Genomic DNA, 18,956 nt, shown 5'->3' on the forward strand with positions numbered 1-18,956 from the left:
CTTAGAGGCAGACAGGAGCATCAGAGGAATGGCTTTATTGTCTTCTTCCTTCTTCAGTTTCACAGAGCTGAGCCAAAGCCCTCATGGGGAGCAAAGCCATGTGGGGCACAGCCATTCTGAAACCAACCCACAATTCATACACCAAGAAAAAAAAAAAACCTAACAGAAAAATCCAACAACCACCCAAACAAACATCTTACCCCAAGCTGGATCAGGTTCTGGGCTAAGGGAAGGAAGGACTGATCTAACATGGGTCATCTCTATTGAACAAAACCCATGACCAGTCGAGCATTTGTGTATCAACCAAGTGGTTGCCTTGGAAGAATGGGCTCTAGCTGGGACTCCACCAGTCATGAACAGACTCACACAGGACAGTTTGAGTCCTGGGACGGGTGAGGACATTTTCAGCTTGAAGAGCTAGACCCAGGCCCAGGCCCACCCACTGACCAACCTGAGAGGGTAGCTAGGTCCCAGGGACTGCTTGGGACAGTAATGATGAACAGCTGCCTGCTTGTCCCTTGCAGTCAGAAGGGATGCAAAACCAAACACACTAGAAGGCACACTTCTTGGAAATTCCAGGGCCTGTGGGCAGAGACAGCCAAGGGAGGGCAGGGACCTGCATAGGAACCACCTCAGGATGAGGCCGGGAGCAGCTTTTCTAGGGCCTTCTTCTGCTTCTCTGTGGCCGAGGCCAAGGCCTCCGCCAGCTTTTCCGAGGGCATCATGTTGAGTACCTTAAGGGCAAATAGGAGCTGATATTTGGCAGTGCTGACGAAGGCGTTGCTCAGAAAGTTAGGAAAGCCTCCGACTCGATCCTTCTGTGTGTACAGTGGGACACGTACAAGGCCCAGGACCTGTGGGACAGAGGGCATGGGTGGGGCTGGGCTCCCCTTGTAGAGGCAGGACCCTGGCAGAGATGCCTATCAGCCACCAGTTTGCCAAACACACAGGGAGATGCAGGCAGGGTCTGGTCAGGCAAGGCTGGTGGCAGTAAAGCCCCTCCTCCCCAAGTTTCAAGACCAATCATATGCACTCCCCACCCTTGTCTGGCAACAACTCTCATGATCCCTGGTTTCACTCCATGCCCCTTAGACCGGAATATCCCCAAATTTCCTCTCAGGAGATAATCCTGAATGCTGCAACCCAGTCTTTTTGGTCTGTTCTCAATTTCCCAAGCAGGCCCTGATCATCCATCCCTTCCAGTGACCCCAAGCCCCACTCCCAGGATTGACAATGGCAGACAACAAGGCAAATGTAAACAGCCCAGGACCCAGACCCCAAGTCCCTCTTCCCACCCAGCATAGCCAGGGTGAGGACCCTGAGGGGCACTTGTTACCCATCGGAGCCTTCTGTGGTGCCAGAGCCAAACCTCAGGAGTGGGAATGGGGGCGGGCCCCAGGCAGTAGTCCCACCTCCAGACCGTGGTCCCGTGAGTGCACAGCGCTGATCTCCACAGCATGCAGCTGTTCCAGTGTCAGCTGCCGTGCGTACAGGTGTGCCACCTCACGGTGTGGACCCTCAGTCAGGTGTGAACTCAGGTAATCAGCTTCGGTAAGGCGTAGGCCGCCCAGGCCCAGGCCTAGCACCCGGTTCAAGCCATCCTCCAGTGACCAGAAGCGCCGGTCCACGAAACCCCCGGGAAAGCCCAGCAGCCCGTCGAAGCGCATCTGCATCTACAAGGTAAGCCTGGTCAGGACGCGGGGTCCACTGGATGTCCCAAGCCTGTATCCGCCCTGCTTGCCCGCCCAGCTCCTCACCAGCACTGAGAAACGCATGGGGATACGTCCGAAAAGCTGCCCAGGGTTGGCGGCGTACAGCATGGCGTGGCATGAATGGCTCCAGCCGGGCCCCAAGCGCATTGCTTCCTCCCGGCTGATCTGCTTCAGCTCCGGAACCGTCGTGGTCGACATCTTGATGTGCTCCAGGCCCACTACCCAAACGAGCATGCGCGACCCCGCCCACAACACCCAGACCCAATCCACGTGCTTTCACGTGCATAAGCCCGCCCCCACCAGTCCTGAGAGGCTGGGGTTGAACCCAGCAAAGACCACAGCCCCTGGCAGAGGTGGGGTGTGGGTGGGGTCATGTAGTTCGCCACTCTCCAAGTTGCACAGGAGACCCCCCCCATGACACCAGAAAACTACAACTCCCAAGACACACCGCACGGAGGCCAGGTTGTCCTAGGAGGTACACTGATTATCGAGATGTGCTAGTCTTGAATATGGCTGAGAGGGCAGCTGGAAGTCTCAATATCCACCTCATCCATGAGGAAGATTTTTCCCTGAGACTCAACCCCAAGCTTGTGGCTCCACTACCCTGTGAAACCCTGCCTTTAAAGACTTAAGCGTTTAAGTGACTCCAGCTCAAGTGACGGGGGACCTAAGCCTTATCATAGGCCTTGCCCTCCTCTGGCACACTGATTAGCGCTCAGAAAAAATCACAGGAGTTGGGGTGGGCATAAGAACTAGGACCACCTGCCCACCTGGAGGCTGAGATCCATCAATTGCTCAGTGGAGGTGAGCCAAAATCCAAGTCCAGTTTCAGAGAGAGCAAGCAATAAAACAATAGCAAAAAAACCATTGTCTATGTTTGAAGGGGTACTCACTGCCCCTCTCACACAAGCAAATGAAGGCAGCACCAAAATCTGTCAGGAGTTCTGCCAGAAACCACTCTAGTGTCCTGTTACTACACCAAAAGCCAACAGTGCTGCTGCCTACACAGTGCTGTGCCAAAACAAAGGCACACATAGAATATTGCTGCATGATTTTATTACTATAAATATACAGTAAAAATGAACCCAAAACTAGCCAATCAAAGTACATCAAATGATAGTACATGTGAATCTGAGACAGGTAAGTGTGCAGTCTGCATCCCATCTTTCAAAGTACTGGCACCAGTACCATGGCCAGAGGCCAGGGTGTTGTTGGCAGGTGAGAAGGGGTGGGCATGCACATGCTGACATGTGTGCACATATGTGCATTCAGCAAGAGAGAGAGATGGATGTGCAGACAGAGCTGTGCTTACAGGCTTACCAGAGGCCAGCCCAGCCACTGCTAGGAAGGAGCAGGGAAGAGCCAGAGCTCAAGCAACCCTGAGCCTAAAGGGGTCTCCATGCATTGCTACAGGCTGTCACCTGGGTGAGTGGCAAGGCAGCTCCTTAGGCTGAGGTCCCTCTACCAACCCACCAGGGAGATGCACTGCCTGGGGCACCTCTGCCCTGGGGGCACCCATGGGCCACTTCTACCTTAGAAGCAAAGTATCACTAGGATCCTGCTCCTAGGTGGGCTCTAACAGAAGCCTTAGACAGTAGATCAGTAAGGAATGTAAAAGGACAGGTAACTGGCAATGGATCTGCTGTGGAAGCTGCTCAGGCTCTTCCCTGGCAGGTGGTGGGCAGTGTTGCCCTGCAAGCACGAACATCTACATCTTGGAGGTGTGAGGGGATGTGAGTGAGGCAGGACCTGCGAGGGGGTACTGGATACCAACCACTGCAAAGGACTGTGGCGTTAACACAGTCCGACTACCCAGGCCTTGCCCACAGCTGCCAGAGGTCACTAGAAGGTAATAGAGCAGAGCTGGAGGGGACCTGGAGGCTCCAAGGAGGGTCACCCATGGTCAGGACATCTGTAAGGTGACAGCAGCAGTGACAGCCTGGCTGCCTTGGGTCACATGAGACAGGCAGACAGGCACTGTTCCTTCATCAACCGTAACCTGGGGGGGGGGGGGCACCTTCCAGAACATTTGTGAAGATGATACTTCACTCATAGGCAGATTCTCTTATGCTGGTTTGCTAAGTGCTCAAAGCATCATCAGCTCTGACAGGTGGGGAGAGTCCCTCTAGGGCTCGTGGCCCACGGAGCCAGCTGCTGTCCTTCATCCTGTACCATTTACAAATATATCGACCATAAAAAGGAGGGTGTGTGGAAGAACCACCCACTGTGCAATCTGATCAAGGTTCACTGTGGCCACATGAGGTGTGCAGACAGGAGAGGGTCTCGCTGTGGTCCAGGGAAGCCTGCTGGCAATATCTGGGATGCTGAGGGCTCTGCGCTGCCTGCGGAGCCAGAGTCTCAGAGTGGGGTCAGCTCAGCAGCTCCAGGCTCAGGACTAGAGCCACTCAGCAGAGGCCAGGGGGAGCTGGTAGTGCCAAGGCTGTGTGGCGTCTCCATGGAGGTGGACCATCCTGTAGGTGGGAGCAGAGGAAGGAAGGGTCATGATTGGCTGGTGGTCTTGCATCTGTTCACCAACCCAGAGCCTCATGGGGGCAGGACCACCTAATACCCTCCACCCCATAACCTAGGTACATACCATCTGGCAGGAAGAATACATGTGACCTCATAGAAAGCTAGGGACCCTTGAGTCCTAGGCAATGAGTTACATCTGTCCTCCATACCTGGGACAGATCATCCCTCAGTACCAGACAGGAGAGCTGCATGCACAGGGTAGCTGTGGGCTGCTGACCACTGGTTCTCCTACCCTTGATTACACTTCCTGGACCTCAGAAATACAAGTCAAGCCAAGAGCTTTACCACTGGGTTAACCAACTCTAGCACAGGAAAGGGAGCAGGTGGGAACAAAGAAACTGGAACTTGGGTGGCCTGGACAAGAAGCCCCACTGGAGAAGCGGGCCTGAGCTTGTGTGTCTTCTACAGAGGACCCTCTGCTCAGTCCCAGAGGTCAGTGCTATGATGCTGTGTAGTGTTATCCCAGGGCAGAATTTGGAGACATGGACAACTCCAGTTCTACCCTCCACTTTAGAAGCTATAGCTTCCAGAAAGGCAACCTATGATGCATTTCCCATCTGTGGCCTAAGTTCCAACCTAACCCCAACACAGCTGCCCCTTCCTCCTACAGAAGCTATAAATAGCAGTGTTGTTTCAGGAGTGCAGCTCATAGGGGGACAAGCAAGTTCTGAGAAACCATGAACCCTACCAAAACCAGAGAAGCAGCACCAGGCCTGGATCTCTGGCTCATGGGAGAGGAGTTGCCGCCTACTCTCACAAACGAGGTACTTCCCAGACAGGCTGTGTGAACCCCGCTACGATGATGCCATCCTTCTGAGGAACCCTGGCAGGAAAGGCTGCTAGCCCCTCTGTAAGAACCTTAAGAAGAAAGAAGAGTCCCCACTTGTCAGCCTAGTTTTCATGGATGCTTCTTTACTGGCAATCTGGGCTACTCTGTGGCCATGCATCTCTCCAACTGGGCACCAATCTCATTGGTCCCTAAGACTGTGCGTGTGGTGTGGCAGGTTTCAAAGACGGGATGGACAGGTTCCCGGTGGCAATGATGGTCTCAAGACAGAAAAGCTGAGCAGTCCACAAGAAGGCTGCATACCAGGAAAGGGGACAGGCCAGTGACAAGTGAAGGAGGCATGAAGAATAATGCCCTTTGCACAGGAATTGAGAGGAATTGCTTTGCCTTTAAAAAACAAAAAACAAAAAAAAAAACAAAACAAAAAAACAAACAAACAAACAAACAAACAAAAAAACAGAGACAGGGTTTCTCTGTGTAGCCCTGGCTATCCTGTAACTCCCTCTCTAGACCATAATGTCCTGGAACTCAGAGATCTGTCTGCTTCTGCCTCCTGAGTGCTGAGATTAAAGGCATGTGCCATCATGCCTGGTATTATATTTTTTAATGTTTTATTTTCATTTTAAATATGAGTGTTTTGCCTGCATGTATTTCTGTGCACAAGTTGTATGCATGGTACACACAAAGGCCAGATAAGGGTGTCCAATCCTTTGGAACTGGAGTTACTAAGAGTTGTTAGCTGTCATGTGGGTACTGGGAATCAAATCAGCGTCTTCTGGGGGAGAAGCCAGTGCTCTTAACCACTGAACCTTCTTTCCTGTCCCCCCAGGACACAACAGACCTGGGAGGACATACGTGTCCCATAGACTAAAACACTGATGGGAGCAGGTGATCTAGGGCCTCCCATGACTGGTGCAAATCTGAACTACTGCTTAAAGCCATAACCACAGCTAAGGCAGGAGGAATGTATATTAAAAGTATGTTTGGGCTACAGAACAAGTTGAAGGCCAGACTGGGGGGCTTTGTAAAATAAGACCCTGTCTCAAAAAGTAAAGAGGGCTGGGGATATAGTTCAACGGTAGATGCCTACCTAGGTTCAATCCCCAGTACTGAATTTTGTTTTTTTAAAACCACAGACTACTGTGTGCAGGCCCCAGGACATTGCTGCACATGTTCCTAGGGCTCCCTGACTCTCCAACTCCTTCCTCCTACCAGGGATAGTAACTCCAGAGCCTGAGCTGAGTTACTGCTCAAGGGACCCTACATTATCACTTTAGAAGAGCCTGGATGGACAACTGTCCAGGTAGGAGACCCTCTGGCTCCAAAGCCAGGATCGCCAGGAAGCCACCTTTCAGACACAGAGGTGCAGCAACCATCAGTGGCTCTGGACTCTGGATCCAGAAAGCACCCCTTGGGGAATTGGGCTCTTTTCTGCAGATACACCCAGCCAAGCCACCAAAAGCGTGGAGGAAAGATCACGTACCAGCTTACTCCTCTATACCAACAGAGCACGACTCAGGACCCAGGGCTGTGCAGAGAGGAGGGAGAGACAGACGGAGCTCAGTTAGCAGAAAGGCATGAACATTAGGGTCAGGGGTGGGAACTATCTAGAAACAGACTATCCATACATCACCTGCTGCAACAAGAATCACCAGGATAGATCCTGGATAACTTTCTAACCAAGAGAGAGACGTATGTATGTGTGATGGTAACGGCACAGATGGTAACTCTTGTGGCTATGGAAGCCAGACTACTGGACCATGGAGAGGACCCAGCAGAGCCCTCTCTGTTTCATGGATTTCCCCCAGTCTTGTTCTTTCCATCTGCAGGAGACCTGGATTCAGCTGTATCCAGAGGATAGTACTAAAACTGTCAGAAAGTAAAGATACCAGCTACATGTATGTTCTTTACAAAGATAAAAGATACGCAGCCTTATCAGACAAAAGCCAGAAGAAAAGAGAGTACCATTGTGTGAGTAAGAAACACATGCAGATATGTACAACTGCTTCCACCCCTTCCACCACCCTCCAGAGGTGCTCCAACAGAATGTGCAGAGATAGCAATCCAGGCTACTGTCCTGGAGTAAGCCTCTATAACCAATGGTTCTCGGAGTGGGACTCAGATCCAGAAGCAGTTCTTGTGCAGAGCTGGCCAAGACTAGCCCTTCTGCAGCTGTGCATACACCCTGCCTCTCCTATAGCTTCTATAGCTGACTACCTCCACTTACTTAGTGGACCTAAACAAGGCCTAAGACCTTTGCCTACAGTTGTCTCTATGGCTAGTCCTAATGTGCTGCAGGCCACAGCAGGGATTAAATACTCTATGCTAGACAGTGTAGGTGCCCTCAAGGCCATCTGCAGGAGCAAAGCTCATACTGGGGACTCTAGAGGCCCAGGGACCTCTCCTGACTCCCTGCTTAGCCAAATTAACAATAACAACAGATACCTGAGGTGTTCCCAAGAACATACTAGAACTGTGTCCCTATGGAATGTGCTGGTTCTAAACACACTTCATCTATGGGTTTGTTTTGGATAGGCCATGGTGATCTACTAAGACAACCCATAGCTGCTCTCCCACACCTGATGATTTGATGACCCCTGTGTCCTGAACAGCCTCTATGGGCCAGTTACTTCACATCCTTTCTGACAAAGGATGTCACAATCCACCAAGCGACCCTGGAAGAGTGAGCAAGACTGGCCTCAGCAGGAAGCAGTGTCAAAGGAGTTTTCCTGTTATGTGGAAGCAGCCCAGCTCCCTTAAGTAGCTACTTTTAAGAAGGTGTAGCTACTTACAAGTTGTAGTGGCTGTTTATCCAAATTCCCAAATACCAGTAAGTCTGAGAGACCCACTTCTACCCCAGATTTGAAGCTCCCAGTGTGAAGCTCAGGACTTCATCCCAGCAGAAAAGAGGAAGAACTAAGCAACAGCCTGTACCAGAACCTTCAGAAAAGAACAGCAAGCTCCTGGCCCACTGCCAGCGGCCCAACTGCTGTACCCTACATTTAGCCCTCAGGCCTGACTGGGAATGTGCTGCTGTACACCTAGACAGTATCCTAGGTCAGCCCCTGGCAAACATCTCTCTGGTCTGGGCCACAGAGGATGAAAGAATGCAACCTCAGCAGGAAGTAGCAAGAAAACCAGAGAAAGGACTTTGTCCTTTTGCAAGTAGCTTTTCCTGCCTTCCTCAGGCAAAGTTTACCCAGGGTGGGAAAGAACCCTAGGGCCAGCAGGAAGCCAGAAGGCAGATTAAGCCAGGCCTGACCTGCTGTGGGGATTAGCAGAGAAGAGTTTAGAGCCAGAGAGGACCTAGACTCTGAAAGGGACAACAGGTCTCAGAGATTCCCCTTTTCCTCCTGCCCCCTCAGAGACAGAAGAAGGCTCTGCCCAAATGTTAACATTTAACATTTTAAATGTTACCTGGTAGGTAGATGTCAGCAGGAGGGACTGGTTGGCTGCAACCGTGATGCTGGGGACTGCCATCCTGCAGGACATCATCAATAGAGGGTACTCGGCTCCCTGCAGCAGGTAGAGGAAATCAGGACCCACAGGTAGGAGATGTCCTTGTGGTCCACTCTGACTCCATAAACTCCAGAGACCACAGTGGGCATATGCATAAGGTAAGAAGTTTGGTTTCTTTTGTTTCAAAACCAGTCTAGTTGGTGGCAGGTAGTAGCTATTCTTTGCTCTTCCTTGCAGCTGAGCAGTTAGAAATGGCCCCATTACCCCAAGGGCTGGTGAGGTGTAGGGCAGTCTTCTGGAGTGGCCTTGAGGACCATGCCTAGTTCTGCCTTACACAACAACTTGAACCTGAATTCCTAACGCCTATAGACTTTTCTGCCTAGGTAAAGAGCTTGCAGACTGGGAGGAGCCCAGGCCCTAGGTGGGAAGCTGAGGCCCTGCCTGAGGTAGAGGGCAGAAATACAAGGCCAGGCTAGAAAGACTGAAGTGACCACATTGCTCTTAGAGGGTGCTACCCCACTCACACCCAGGGCCTCAGCCTCCTGCAGGTGGGCCTCATATGAGGGGACTTCTCAGCAGGATGTAGGACACAACAGAGCAGCTACAATTACATGGAGGCTGGGGGGGAGGGGGGCGCACATCATCATTCTTGACCTTCACTGCTAGTTACAGCCATGTCTGAGTCAAGTGGCCTTGGGCCTCTCCTAGATGCCAGCCCTGAATCTTGCTTTACTTTTCTGTCCAGCAGTAACATGGCAAGGACTAAGCAGTGGCAGGCTTGAGGGGGCTCCAACATTGCCAGCAAGAAGAATGGGGGATTCCAAGCCTCCTAGGCTACCTATCAAGCCCTCCAGTATAGGGAGGTAAGGAGATATCAGCTGTCCTCAATTCATCAGGAAGAGACAGCCAGGAAATTCTAAAAAAACATTACGACAAATGGCTACCATACTGGGGCAGACCTTCCAGCACATGCTATGCTGGCCAGTGTCACAATGCCCTTACCATCTCTGCACACTCATTGTCCAGGTTCCTGAAGGCAAGAGCGGGGTAGGGGTGAAGGGGTGTGTGTCCCTAGCCAGAACCCAAAGCTTGCCAAGGGCTCAGGGTCAGGCCTGGGAGAAGTGGCTCACCTTGCTTTAGGGATGACTCATCCACCTCCTCTGTTCCAAAACTCTAGAAGACAGAAGAGGAAAGGCTTCTGGTACAAACGTCCTCTGGTCAAAAGGGCTAAATCCCTGAACTAAGCTGAGGGCAGTGGTCAGCAGATGCCACAGGGAAGCAAAGATGTCACGAGAAGCTAGGCTTCACACGTGGGCTTGCCTATAAGCTTCAAAGTGACTCTACCACACGGCACTCCAGCCTGGTCAGGGCACTGACTCGTGTGGCTGTGGATCGATGTGGCACTGCCTAGAGGGCTTGGGAGGGGTCAGGATCAGTGAGCAAGGCCTGGGGAAGGCTGGCCAGGGCCTCCTGAGAAGCAAGCCTCACCTCAGGGGAGCTGCTGTCCCGCAGCACCAGCTCCACACCACTTGGTGGGAGAGGAGCATCCGAGTCCTCCGAGAGCTTTTCCTCATCCTCCTCATGGATGGGGGATGATGGAGACCGCAGGGTGCTGGGGAGAGGAAGAAGGAAGCAGGGCTATAGGACAGCTGTATGAGGAATGCAGTTCTACAAAAGCCACGGGCCAGCAGCCTCTGCATATACTCCTGGAGACAGGTAAGAGGCCTCTGGGGGAGAGGTGACATTTCTGCAAAGATTCAAAAAGTGAACCTGCTCAACAGGGGTTCCCGAGGGAGTGGTGTACCTCAGCACAGACCTGAGCGACCAGAGAGCCAGGCCTGCCCAGCATCCTCTGGCCGCACAAGGACACCAGCAAAGGCCCAATGGCCTGACACTGTAAGAAGAGACACATTGAGCCCCAAGCAAACAGGAGAGGGGACTGTGTCTCTGGAGTTGTTCTGCCATATACACAGAGTACAAGGGCCTGGGCAGCTTGCAGAAGGCATACCTTATAGTTTTCTCCATGAGAACATCTGCATAGTAAGACTGGCCAGCCTCCATGCTAGTCTCCAAGGGAGCAAGGCTGACTCCTGGACAGCCTGAGGAATGTGGTGCCAGAGCCCCTTGTGATGCTGAGGATGGAGCTGGAGCTCTGGGGTAGAACCCTGGCCTGGCACGCACATGACCCTCCAGAAACACACAGATACACAAGACCCACCTCTGACAGGAGATCAATATTGAGGGCACATAGAACCACAAAAAGTTATTCTCCACACAGCAAGTAATCCAATCAATAAAGGAATTCAAGGCAGTTTGCAGAAGAAATACAGCCTGAGTTGTGTGGCACACGGTAGAGAACCAGGGGAATCGGGGCTCGAGGCCAGCAGTCAAGGTTGCATGAGAGGGTCTCAGAGGACTCAAAAAGAGGAAGACTGCCAGGAAGTGGTGCCGCATGCCTTTAATGTCAGCATGCCAGTGGCAGAGGCAGGGAGATCACTGCATCCAAGAACAGGCTGGTCTACAGAATGAGTTCCAGGACAGCCAGCACTACACAGAGAGACCCTGTCCTGGAAAACCAAACCAAACCAAATAAATTAGTTGATGTCATTTGCAGGAAAACTGATAGAACTAGAGATTATGTTTTAAAAAATGAGCCAGACTAAGATTCCTCATGTGCTTCAGAATCCAGATTTTAATAAGTATAAACTTAATAAGTATATTAACATGGGGCGTGAAAGCAGAAGGGGACTGTGTGGGGGAGAAGAGGCCAAAAGGAGGCCGTGACAATGCAGGGTAATGAAGGTGTGTAAAATGAGGCTGTTTAAGGAGAGGAAAGGAGCCAGGATGGGGTGTGTGGGAGGAGCTCCAGCACAACAATGATACAGCTGTGTGAAATGCTAGTGACTACCACTGTTTGGTATGCTAGCCAAAAATAGGATTAACAGTAAGAAGAAAAGGACAACCTAGCAAAAATACCCATTTAAGTCTCATGCTACTATAAAAGCAGTAGATACAACTTGCTGAAAGCTGAGGGTCATCCAATACCAACAGAAGCAGTGGAAAGAGTTGCTGCGGAGAGCCTGGAAAGGGAGCACACATGTGGCTCAGCTGACATAGGTAGCAGTGGCAGCAGGGTGTGCTGCCTGGCATTGTCAACCTGGTACAGACTCAAGCCCTCTGAGTAGAGCTTAAGTCTGTCCTGGCATTTTTCTTGGTTAATGAATTATTGATGGGGAGAGCCCAGCCCATTGCAGTGGGGCCATCCCTGGGCAGGTGCTCCAGAATGTATAAGAAAGCAGGCTGAACAAGCCCTGGGAAGCAAGCCAGGAAGCAGCACCCTCCATGGCTCTGCATCAGCTCTTCCCTCCAGGTTCCTGCCCTATTTTGAGTTCATGTCATAGATGTAGAAGTGTAAGTCATATAAACCCTTTCCTCCCTAACTTACTTTTGGTCACAGTGTTTTATCACAGTAAGAGAAATCCTAACTAAGACACAGGTACACCTGCTTCACACCTCAGCAACCCCATCGCAGCTGCTGCTTTGGTGAGATATGCTTAAGTGACCAGCTGCCAAAAATTCCAAGATTCAAATCAGCTCCCTGGGCAGGGACATGGCACAGGCCTGTACAATTTACTGACAGCAAACAATTGGTGTGGCTTGAGGCCTTGTGAGCACTAGGAGCCTCAGCCCAGAATTTTCCATGATGTGCTGCTCTGCTCAGTGCTGGCTATGCCCAACTATGGCAGAGTCTAACCTGCTGCAGGGGGCCTTTTGAGTATCAAGTTGGGAGTTGATACTTGGGAGTATCAAGGAACAAAATGTACCATAAAGTTCTGTAAAACCACAGAGAAACCTTGCAAATCTAACATGCACACACAGATCTCTCTCCCTTTCTTACATACGCCCGCTTTCACTCAATGTGCTGACACAGCTCACTAAGAGAGATTGGACACTGGCCTCACCTGTCTGGAGACTTGCTCTGTGTCTTGCCCTTCTGTAGGCCACTTTCTATGATTCGATCAAGTCCAGCAAGGGGACAACTGGCCTGGGAAAGACCGTCCGAGATGCCTGAGTAGGTGATTTCCTCATAGAGGGGAGCTGATGGGATAGCCGGGGAGACAGCCCGTAGACCATTGAGTGCCTCGAGCAAGGAGATGGGCTCGTAGCCAGCTGGGACACTGTCAGAACTCTGTGGGAACAAAGCCAAGTGAGGAGGGACCAGACAGGCTCCTTGCCCACAGCCATGAAACCCCAGAAATGGGACATTCTCCTCTCTAGACCTGCTTGGCTGTGTCTTGATCATGCCACCTTCCAAGGACTTAAGCGCCATCTTGTCAAAAGCTACCGTGCAGAACGGAAGCCATCCTGCACCAGACTCCCTCGGCTACCAGCTCTAGCACACATCCCCACACCCAGATGTCCAGAGTGATCATTAAGTCTGCAAAAGCTACTGTCCCCATCCGTACCGAGGCCCTACACAGCTTGCTGTTCCCCCCTTGCAGAACTGGAAAGTGTGAGGGGTTAGTGAAAACAGAACTCAGGAACAGGCAGAGCAGAGCCATGCCAGAGGCAGGAGAACCAGTGCTGCCCTAGACCAGGGCAAGTATGGCCTCCAGGGACCACAAGCAGAGTGACAGTGGGTATGTGGGTGGGTGCTAGCTACTGCAGCCTCTCATCAGGAGTAGATGGGTTTGGCAGGGGTCAGGGGAAAGGACCATGCCCAGCTTCCAGGGAACAGCAGCCAGGCCGTGGAGTTCTGTAGACAACTGCACTGCACTGCTCCCACAGGCTCTCACAAACCAGGCAGAGGGGCAGAGCTCATGAGTGCTCACACAGGAAGTGGCTACCCTGTGAATAACAGGATGGGGTAACACCCCTGGAACATGTGGTGTGTACCAGGCTGGTCCTCTAGCTAACTCATCTGTTCCCTCCTGCCTTCAACTTAAAGGTGAAGTGGTGCCTCCTGCCCCACACCCTCCATCAAGGACAAACTCATGGTTTCCCAAGTTTCTTCCCTCAGATACATCAACTTTCAACTGACTCAGGCCACTCCCTGACTTTTGCTCTCTCTATCTGATGTCTGGGGTGCAGGGAAAATATCAGAAAACCAGAGTCCTCGGCCCAAAGAGCCAAACGTCAAGAGACAGCCAGCCAGGATGCAGGATGAACAAGCATGCGGGAATGCCATGTGCCAAAAGGAGCGCATTATCAGTTCCACCTTCAACATCCATTCCGACGCCAGCAAGAAACAAAAGGGAAACAGGGCAGTCAGGAGCTACAGCGAGCAAAGCTGGAAAGAAGGGCTGGGCCGGGCGGGGCTGGCTTCCACCGGGCACTGACACCGAACAACAGACCTTCAGCTTTGCTTGTGCCATAAAACTCCCTTCCTGGGCAGGGATGCCGGGACTAGGGAGAGCAGATTTGACAAAGTGTGTTAAACATATGAGCTTGGGGTTAGAATGACCTCCCATACTTGCTGGTTTAAAATTAAGGGCTGAGGCAAAAAACGGAGCTATATGACCAAACACACTTACTGTTTCCCTTTTAGGTTTCTTGCTGGCCAGGGAGGCAGGGTGCGACTTTGATTTTTTAAAGGGACACTGTCAAAATAAAAATCACATGTTTTACAAACTTCTACCCCCACATGGCATGGGGACTAGAGGGTGAGGCAGGCCTCTGGTTTACTGCCCTCCAAGCACACCCAGGAATTCCAGAACTACAGTCTTAAGACTTAAGACCATACTCAACACAACAAAGAGTGTGTGTGCATCAGGGCTCTCTCTGCACAGGTTGCCTGTGCATACAAACGGTTTCTGGGAGCCCTGCAGTGGGTGGGTCCCACACAGAGAAGAAGGGTATGGGTTCTATCCTCATCCTCAACCTAACCCACTCATGGTCGAGGTCTCCTCAGAAGAAGAGGTCTTGGCCAAGGTGGCATGCGAGTGGCTGCTCAGTCAGCCTCATCTTTCCCTAATGACTCTCTGGAGACCTCATCTGTGTACTTCACAGAAATGGCCTCGACAGGGCAGGTGGCAGAGAACAAGCACCCACTTAGGTTCTCAGAACCCTGCAAAAGGCAGCTGGTTCCCAGGGCAGAGTAGGGCTTCTGGCTAATTACAAATCAAGGTTGCATCTATTCTGCAATTGGCTCACTCAGAACAAGAGGACACATAGAAAGGGATCCATCTGACCTTCAACCACCAGGGCAAAACCAGCCAACAAGCCCAGCACTGCCCAGCACCAGTGGATCCCTCTGCAACACTTAGACCCCTCCTTCATGGAGCAGCCCCACCTCAGAGCCATTTCTCCTACAACCAGCAATCACATGGTTGGTGAGAGTATGGTTCTTCAACCAAAGCCCACACAGTATGCTAGAGAGCAGAGCTGCTGCAGGGGCTCTGGGTGTGTGACAGGGGATCGCTCATTGCAGCAGGAATGCCACATCTCTAGTCCAGGGGCCTGAACGAAGCCTCCTTTTTTGAAAGAGAGGCCAAAAAAAAAAAAAAAAAATCTACATTTCATGGAACACTTCTAGGCTTTTAAATGCTGGCATAGGCAGGTATGGTGGTATATCCTTTAATCCCAGCACTTGGGAGGCAGGGGCAAGTGGCTCTCTGAGTTTGAGGCCAGCCTAGCCTACAATGAGTTCCAGAACAGCCTGGGCTACAGAAAGAACCTGTCTCAAAAAACAAAAAAAAGTAAAACCGCTGGCTCAGTTTTCAGAAGTCTGCTGTGGGAGAGTACAGTCCACCTGCTGAGCTTGCTGGTTGTAAATACATGAAGCAGGTCTTCTGGGAACAAAGGCCTTGTCCCTGGATGTCCAGGCCACAGAGCTTATTATTCTTTCCTCTTGAAGTGGAGGCAAGCCCTTCAAAAGCTACCAGTCCCTCTGGCAGATGCACATGGGAGCTAAAGACAAGACCTTGCCCAGACTGCGCTCTCCCTCCTTCCCCGCCCTAGCCTTTGACCTTCTCTTGCAGACTCCACCCATTTCTGGGTGTCACTCTCACACCTCTGAGCACTTCCGTGTGCGTCTCATCTAGTTACTCAAGCCTCCCTCTGTAGGTCTTGTAATTGACAAGGCCTTCCTGACCTGCCTGAAGCAAAGCCTACCTAGGCAGTCTGTAGAGGGCGCTCCAGGCTGAGGCTGAAGCTAGCCCATAGATAGTAACATACAGGGGCCCCTCAAAGAGTGCTGCCTAAGGCAATAAGCTTTCCTTATAAGTGGGTGGACCACTGGAGGTCTACCCTTGCCCAGCAGGCTCCTGTCAGCACAGCACTGCTTGGTCCTTCATTAGTAGCTTGCACGCTGCTGTAGAGGCCATGCCTACCTTGTAGACAAGAAGAAGGAAGAGGAAAGGCACTTACAGAGTGCTCATCGTGGTCCACACTTTGGGCCAAGACAGGGCTGAAAGAGATGGGAGACAGGGCCCCTGGCTTCTTCCGCACAGCCCGGATCTGCAGGAGAGCTCGGAATGCTGTGGCAGAAAGTAAGAATAGCATGTGAGGAGGGATGCAGCTTCAGAGGCAAGGGAGACACTAGAGACTGGACACCATCACACTTTGCCACTCACAGTGCCAAGAAACAGGAAGCATGTTTCCATACCAAAAGCAGAGGGAATCCTTAGCAGATGGAGAACTGGCCGATTTCTAAGGGCAGCTAAGAGACCAATAGCTGTCTAAGGTCCCCTCTACACGTAACAGCAGCTGTGGCTGCCACTCATACCAGTGGGCGGAAAGAGTGGAGACCACAGAGGTCTCTAGACTACAGTCTTCTCCCCGTGAGCTCTTCAGGGGGCAAGACAGGAGCAAGGACATGTGACGTCTACCAAAGACAACTGGGATGGATACTGGTTATGGAGCAGAAGGGACAAATTAGGACAAAGGTCATCTCCTACTGCCAGCTCTGTCCACAAATGTGACCTAGCAGGAAACAGTGTGACATTCCAAAGACACAGTGAAGAGAGGTTAGCTCCATGAATCTAGGATAAATGGGCCATCAATCAGGATCAAGTAAGGTATGCCATCAGCCTGTGTCCTGGTGTCACACAATCAGAGCAGGCCACAGGACAGTGGGCCTTCTATTCACACCTGCAGAAGTTCTGCTTGCTACTTTCCAAATCCTATAGCAGGGCCCTTTCTACCCATCCCTCCAACCTCAGCCCTCCACACAGCTGCCATCCTGAGCATAGCCCATCGCTCCAATGGCTGTGCCCCCAGTTCCCATGTGCTTCCAGCATTGGACACAGACACAAGGCCTGTACACCATTCATCTAGGTTCCTACAACAGCCTCACTTCTCCACAACCACTTGTACCTGGGTATAGAGCAACCAGGAAAAGAAGGACATGCACTGTGGGTAGAACTCAGAGCTCCATATTTGCAGCCCAGCCCAGGACACATACTTGCTTCAACCCTGCTGACCTCCAGGTCCCACTACCATACTCCAAGTGCCCCAGGAGGCCAGGCCTGGTGCTCAGCCTCAGGAGTACTATCACCTCTCACAGACAGAGGCCCTACGCAGCCGTGTATATTCGGGATAATAGGTTTGCAATGGGGCAGTGCTAAAAGGACTACTCCAGAAAGGCAGCAAATCTTGGCCACTTGGTTCACTGGGGATCCTCTATGTAAGAATAGGACCTCTCCTTTGTCATATGTGGGTACCAAGACCTGCAGAAACGCAGGCTGGAACAGTCTTCTTCCCTTGCAAAACGGACTATGAACTACCCAACTGTACCTGTGGTTCCATCTTACCTCAGCTGAGTCACTGGGAGCCCCCGAACAGACACTATATTTTCCCTTTCTGTATATGCAGCCTGTCTCGTGACCCAAAGGAACTGCTACAGTGCTAACCCACACATTATATGGACACACACCTGACTCTCAGTGACAACCACTGTGACACGCTGCTTTCAGACAGTGAGATCAAGAGCAGAAGCCAGAACTCCACCAAGAAGCCATTTTTGACACTACTAGCCATGAACCTGGGTGAGTTTCCTTAGAGTCTACAATGTTGGCAACAACCCGACCATCATCTACGACTTTCTACCCACCACAATGTTCTGCTTTTGACTCACTTTAAGGTTTTTCAAGAACAGTTCCTATGGCACCTTGACAACAGATTCTGTTCAGGGCTTAACCTGCCTGGTTCAAGTGTCACCACACTTCTGCCTCTGATCACTTCTCGATCTTCCTTCTAATCTTTCCCTGAAGGATCAGCACCATGCCTTGCATGAAAAACTCATGGTGTTTCCATTTTTCATACAGTAGGGAATGGCAATCCCCAAACTGCCTGGAATGAGCAGCCCCAAATCTCCTGCATCTTCACAATCAGAACCCTGGGTATGCTCACGCAGCCGGCAGATCGGGCAGTTGTTGGCCTGGTACCGCAGCGTGTCAGCACAGGAAGTGCAGAGGCACAGGTGGCGGCAGGGCAGGATCAGCGTGTCCCGAAGGTCTGACAGGCACACCACACACTCGCTGCTGTTGTCACTGTTTTCGTCATCAGACGGCTGTGGAAACAAATGTCTGTGTGTCAGTGGCTTCATAAGAGCCTGAGGGTGGGCCTGATGCTGCCTGGATCAAGCCCCTCCTGTGTTTATGTGTGCCACCATCCCTAGAGACTGTGTGGCAAAGGGAGTAGGAGGTACCAGGGTCACATGGAGCTCCTCGAGCACTATGGGGGGAGTACCAGGCTCGCACGCAGGGGAGAACCCTTGCCTCCCCCAACTCTAGATGCTATAAAGAAGCAGAGGAAGGAAGGATAGCACTGAACCACAGGTGTCTACAATAGCTGGAACTGTCTAGTCAGCCAAATTATTAAACAGATCTAACTTGGAAATACTTTCATTTATATCAGCTTCCAGAAACTACACCAGGACCTGGAAGGAGAGTAAGAAAATATCTTAAACATGAACAGGGTAACTGAACCTGCCTTTTTTTTTTTTTTTAAATTTTATTTTATTTATGAGTACACTGTAGCTGTCTTCAGACACACCAGAAGAGGGCATCCAATCTCATTACGGATGGTTGTGAGCCACCATGTGGTTGCTGGGATTTGAACTCAGGACCTCTGGAAGAGCAGTCAGTGCTCTTAACCGCTGAGCCATCTCTCCAGCCCTGAACCTGCTTTTTTATTGGAACACTGCTACACATAACCACCTTTGCGCTATCCAGGACTACTTCTGAGCTACAGCTGCAGTACCAAGTAGCTGCCATAGAAACCAGATGGCTGGGCTGGAGAGATGGCTGACTACTCTGACAGAGGTCCCAATCAATTCCCAGCAACCACGTGGTGGCTCACAACCATCTGTAATGGGATCCAATGCATTCTTCTAATGTGGTCCGAAGACAGCTGTAGTGTACTCATATACATAAAATAAATAAATCTTAGAAAGAAAGGGAGGGAAGGAAGGAAGGAAGGAAGGAAGGAAGGAAGGAAGGAAGGAAGGAAGGAAGGAAGAGGGT

The 18,956-nt window shown here is 51.4% G+C and overlaps 2 protein-coding genes across 6 annotated transcripts in view; both read right to left on the minus strand.

The window, feature by feature from the left end:
• Positions 1-20: 20 nt before the first annotated feature.
• On the minus strand, positions 21-1,934 carry Nudt16l1 (nudix hydrolase 16 like 1). 2 transcript variants are annotated; one of them, XM_028788390.1, is made up of 3 exons: positions 1,758-1,934; positions 1,413-1,673; positions 21-854 (listed from the first exon to the last, which is right to left on the minus strand). In XM_028788390.1, the coding sequence occupies exons 1-3, from the start codon at positions 1,908-1,910 to the stop codon at positions 633-635; spliced, it is 636 nt and encodes a 211-aa protein (XP_028644223.1). In that variant the 5' UTR covers positions 1,911-1,934; the 3' UTR covers positions 21-632. The 2 variants fall into 2 exon arrangements, with proteins under 2 accessions (XP_028644223.1, XP_028644224.1); XM_028788391.1 differs by having other exon boundaries at positions 1,337-1,673.
• Positions 1,935-2,751: 817 nt separating this feature from the next.
• Mgrn1 (mahogunin ring finger 1) overlaps positions 2,752-18,956 on the minus strand; it is a 49,432-nt gene continuing 33,227 nt past the window's right edge. The window contains exons 10-18 of one of the 4 annotated variants that reach the window (XM_028788358.1): positions 17,842-18,001; positions 15,859-15,968; positions 14,025-14,090; positions 12,453-12,679; positions 9,979-10,102; positions 9,621-9,663; positions 8,449-8,547; positions 6,515-6,559; positions 4,072-4,183 (exon numbers count right to left, since the gene is read on the minus strand). In XM_028788358.1, the coding sequence (XP_028644191.1) occupies positions 6,519-6,559; positions 8,449-8,547; positions 9,621-9,663; positions 9,979-10,102; positions 12,453-12,679; positions 14,025-14,090; positions 15,859-15,968; positions 17,842-18,001 (870 nt within the window). In that variant the 3' untranslated portion in view covers positions 4,072-4,183; positions 6,515-6,518. Of the gene's footprint in view, positions 4,184-6,514; positions 6,560-8,448; positions 8,548-9,620; positions 9,664-9,978; positions 10,103-12,452; positions 12,680-14,024; positions 14,091-15,858; positions 15,969-17,841; positions 18,002-18,956 lie in introns of all 4 variants that reach the window. The other 3 variants (XM_028788359.1, XM_028788355.1, XM_028788357.1) reach the window with 3 other exon arrangements.

Source organism: Grammomys surdaster, unplaced genomic scaffold, assembly GCF_004785775.1.
Source record: "Grammomys surdaster isolate TR1022 unplaced genomic scaffold, NIH_TR_1.0 125745, whole genome shotgun sequence".
Taxonomy (NCBI): Eukaryota; Metazoa; Chordata; class Mammalia; order Rodentia; family Muridae; genus Grammomys; species Grammomys surdaster.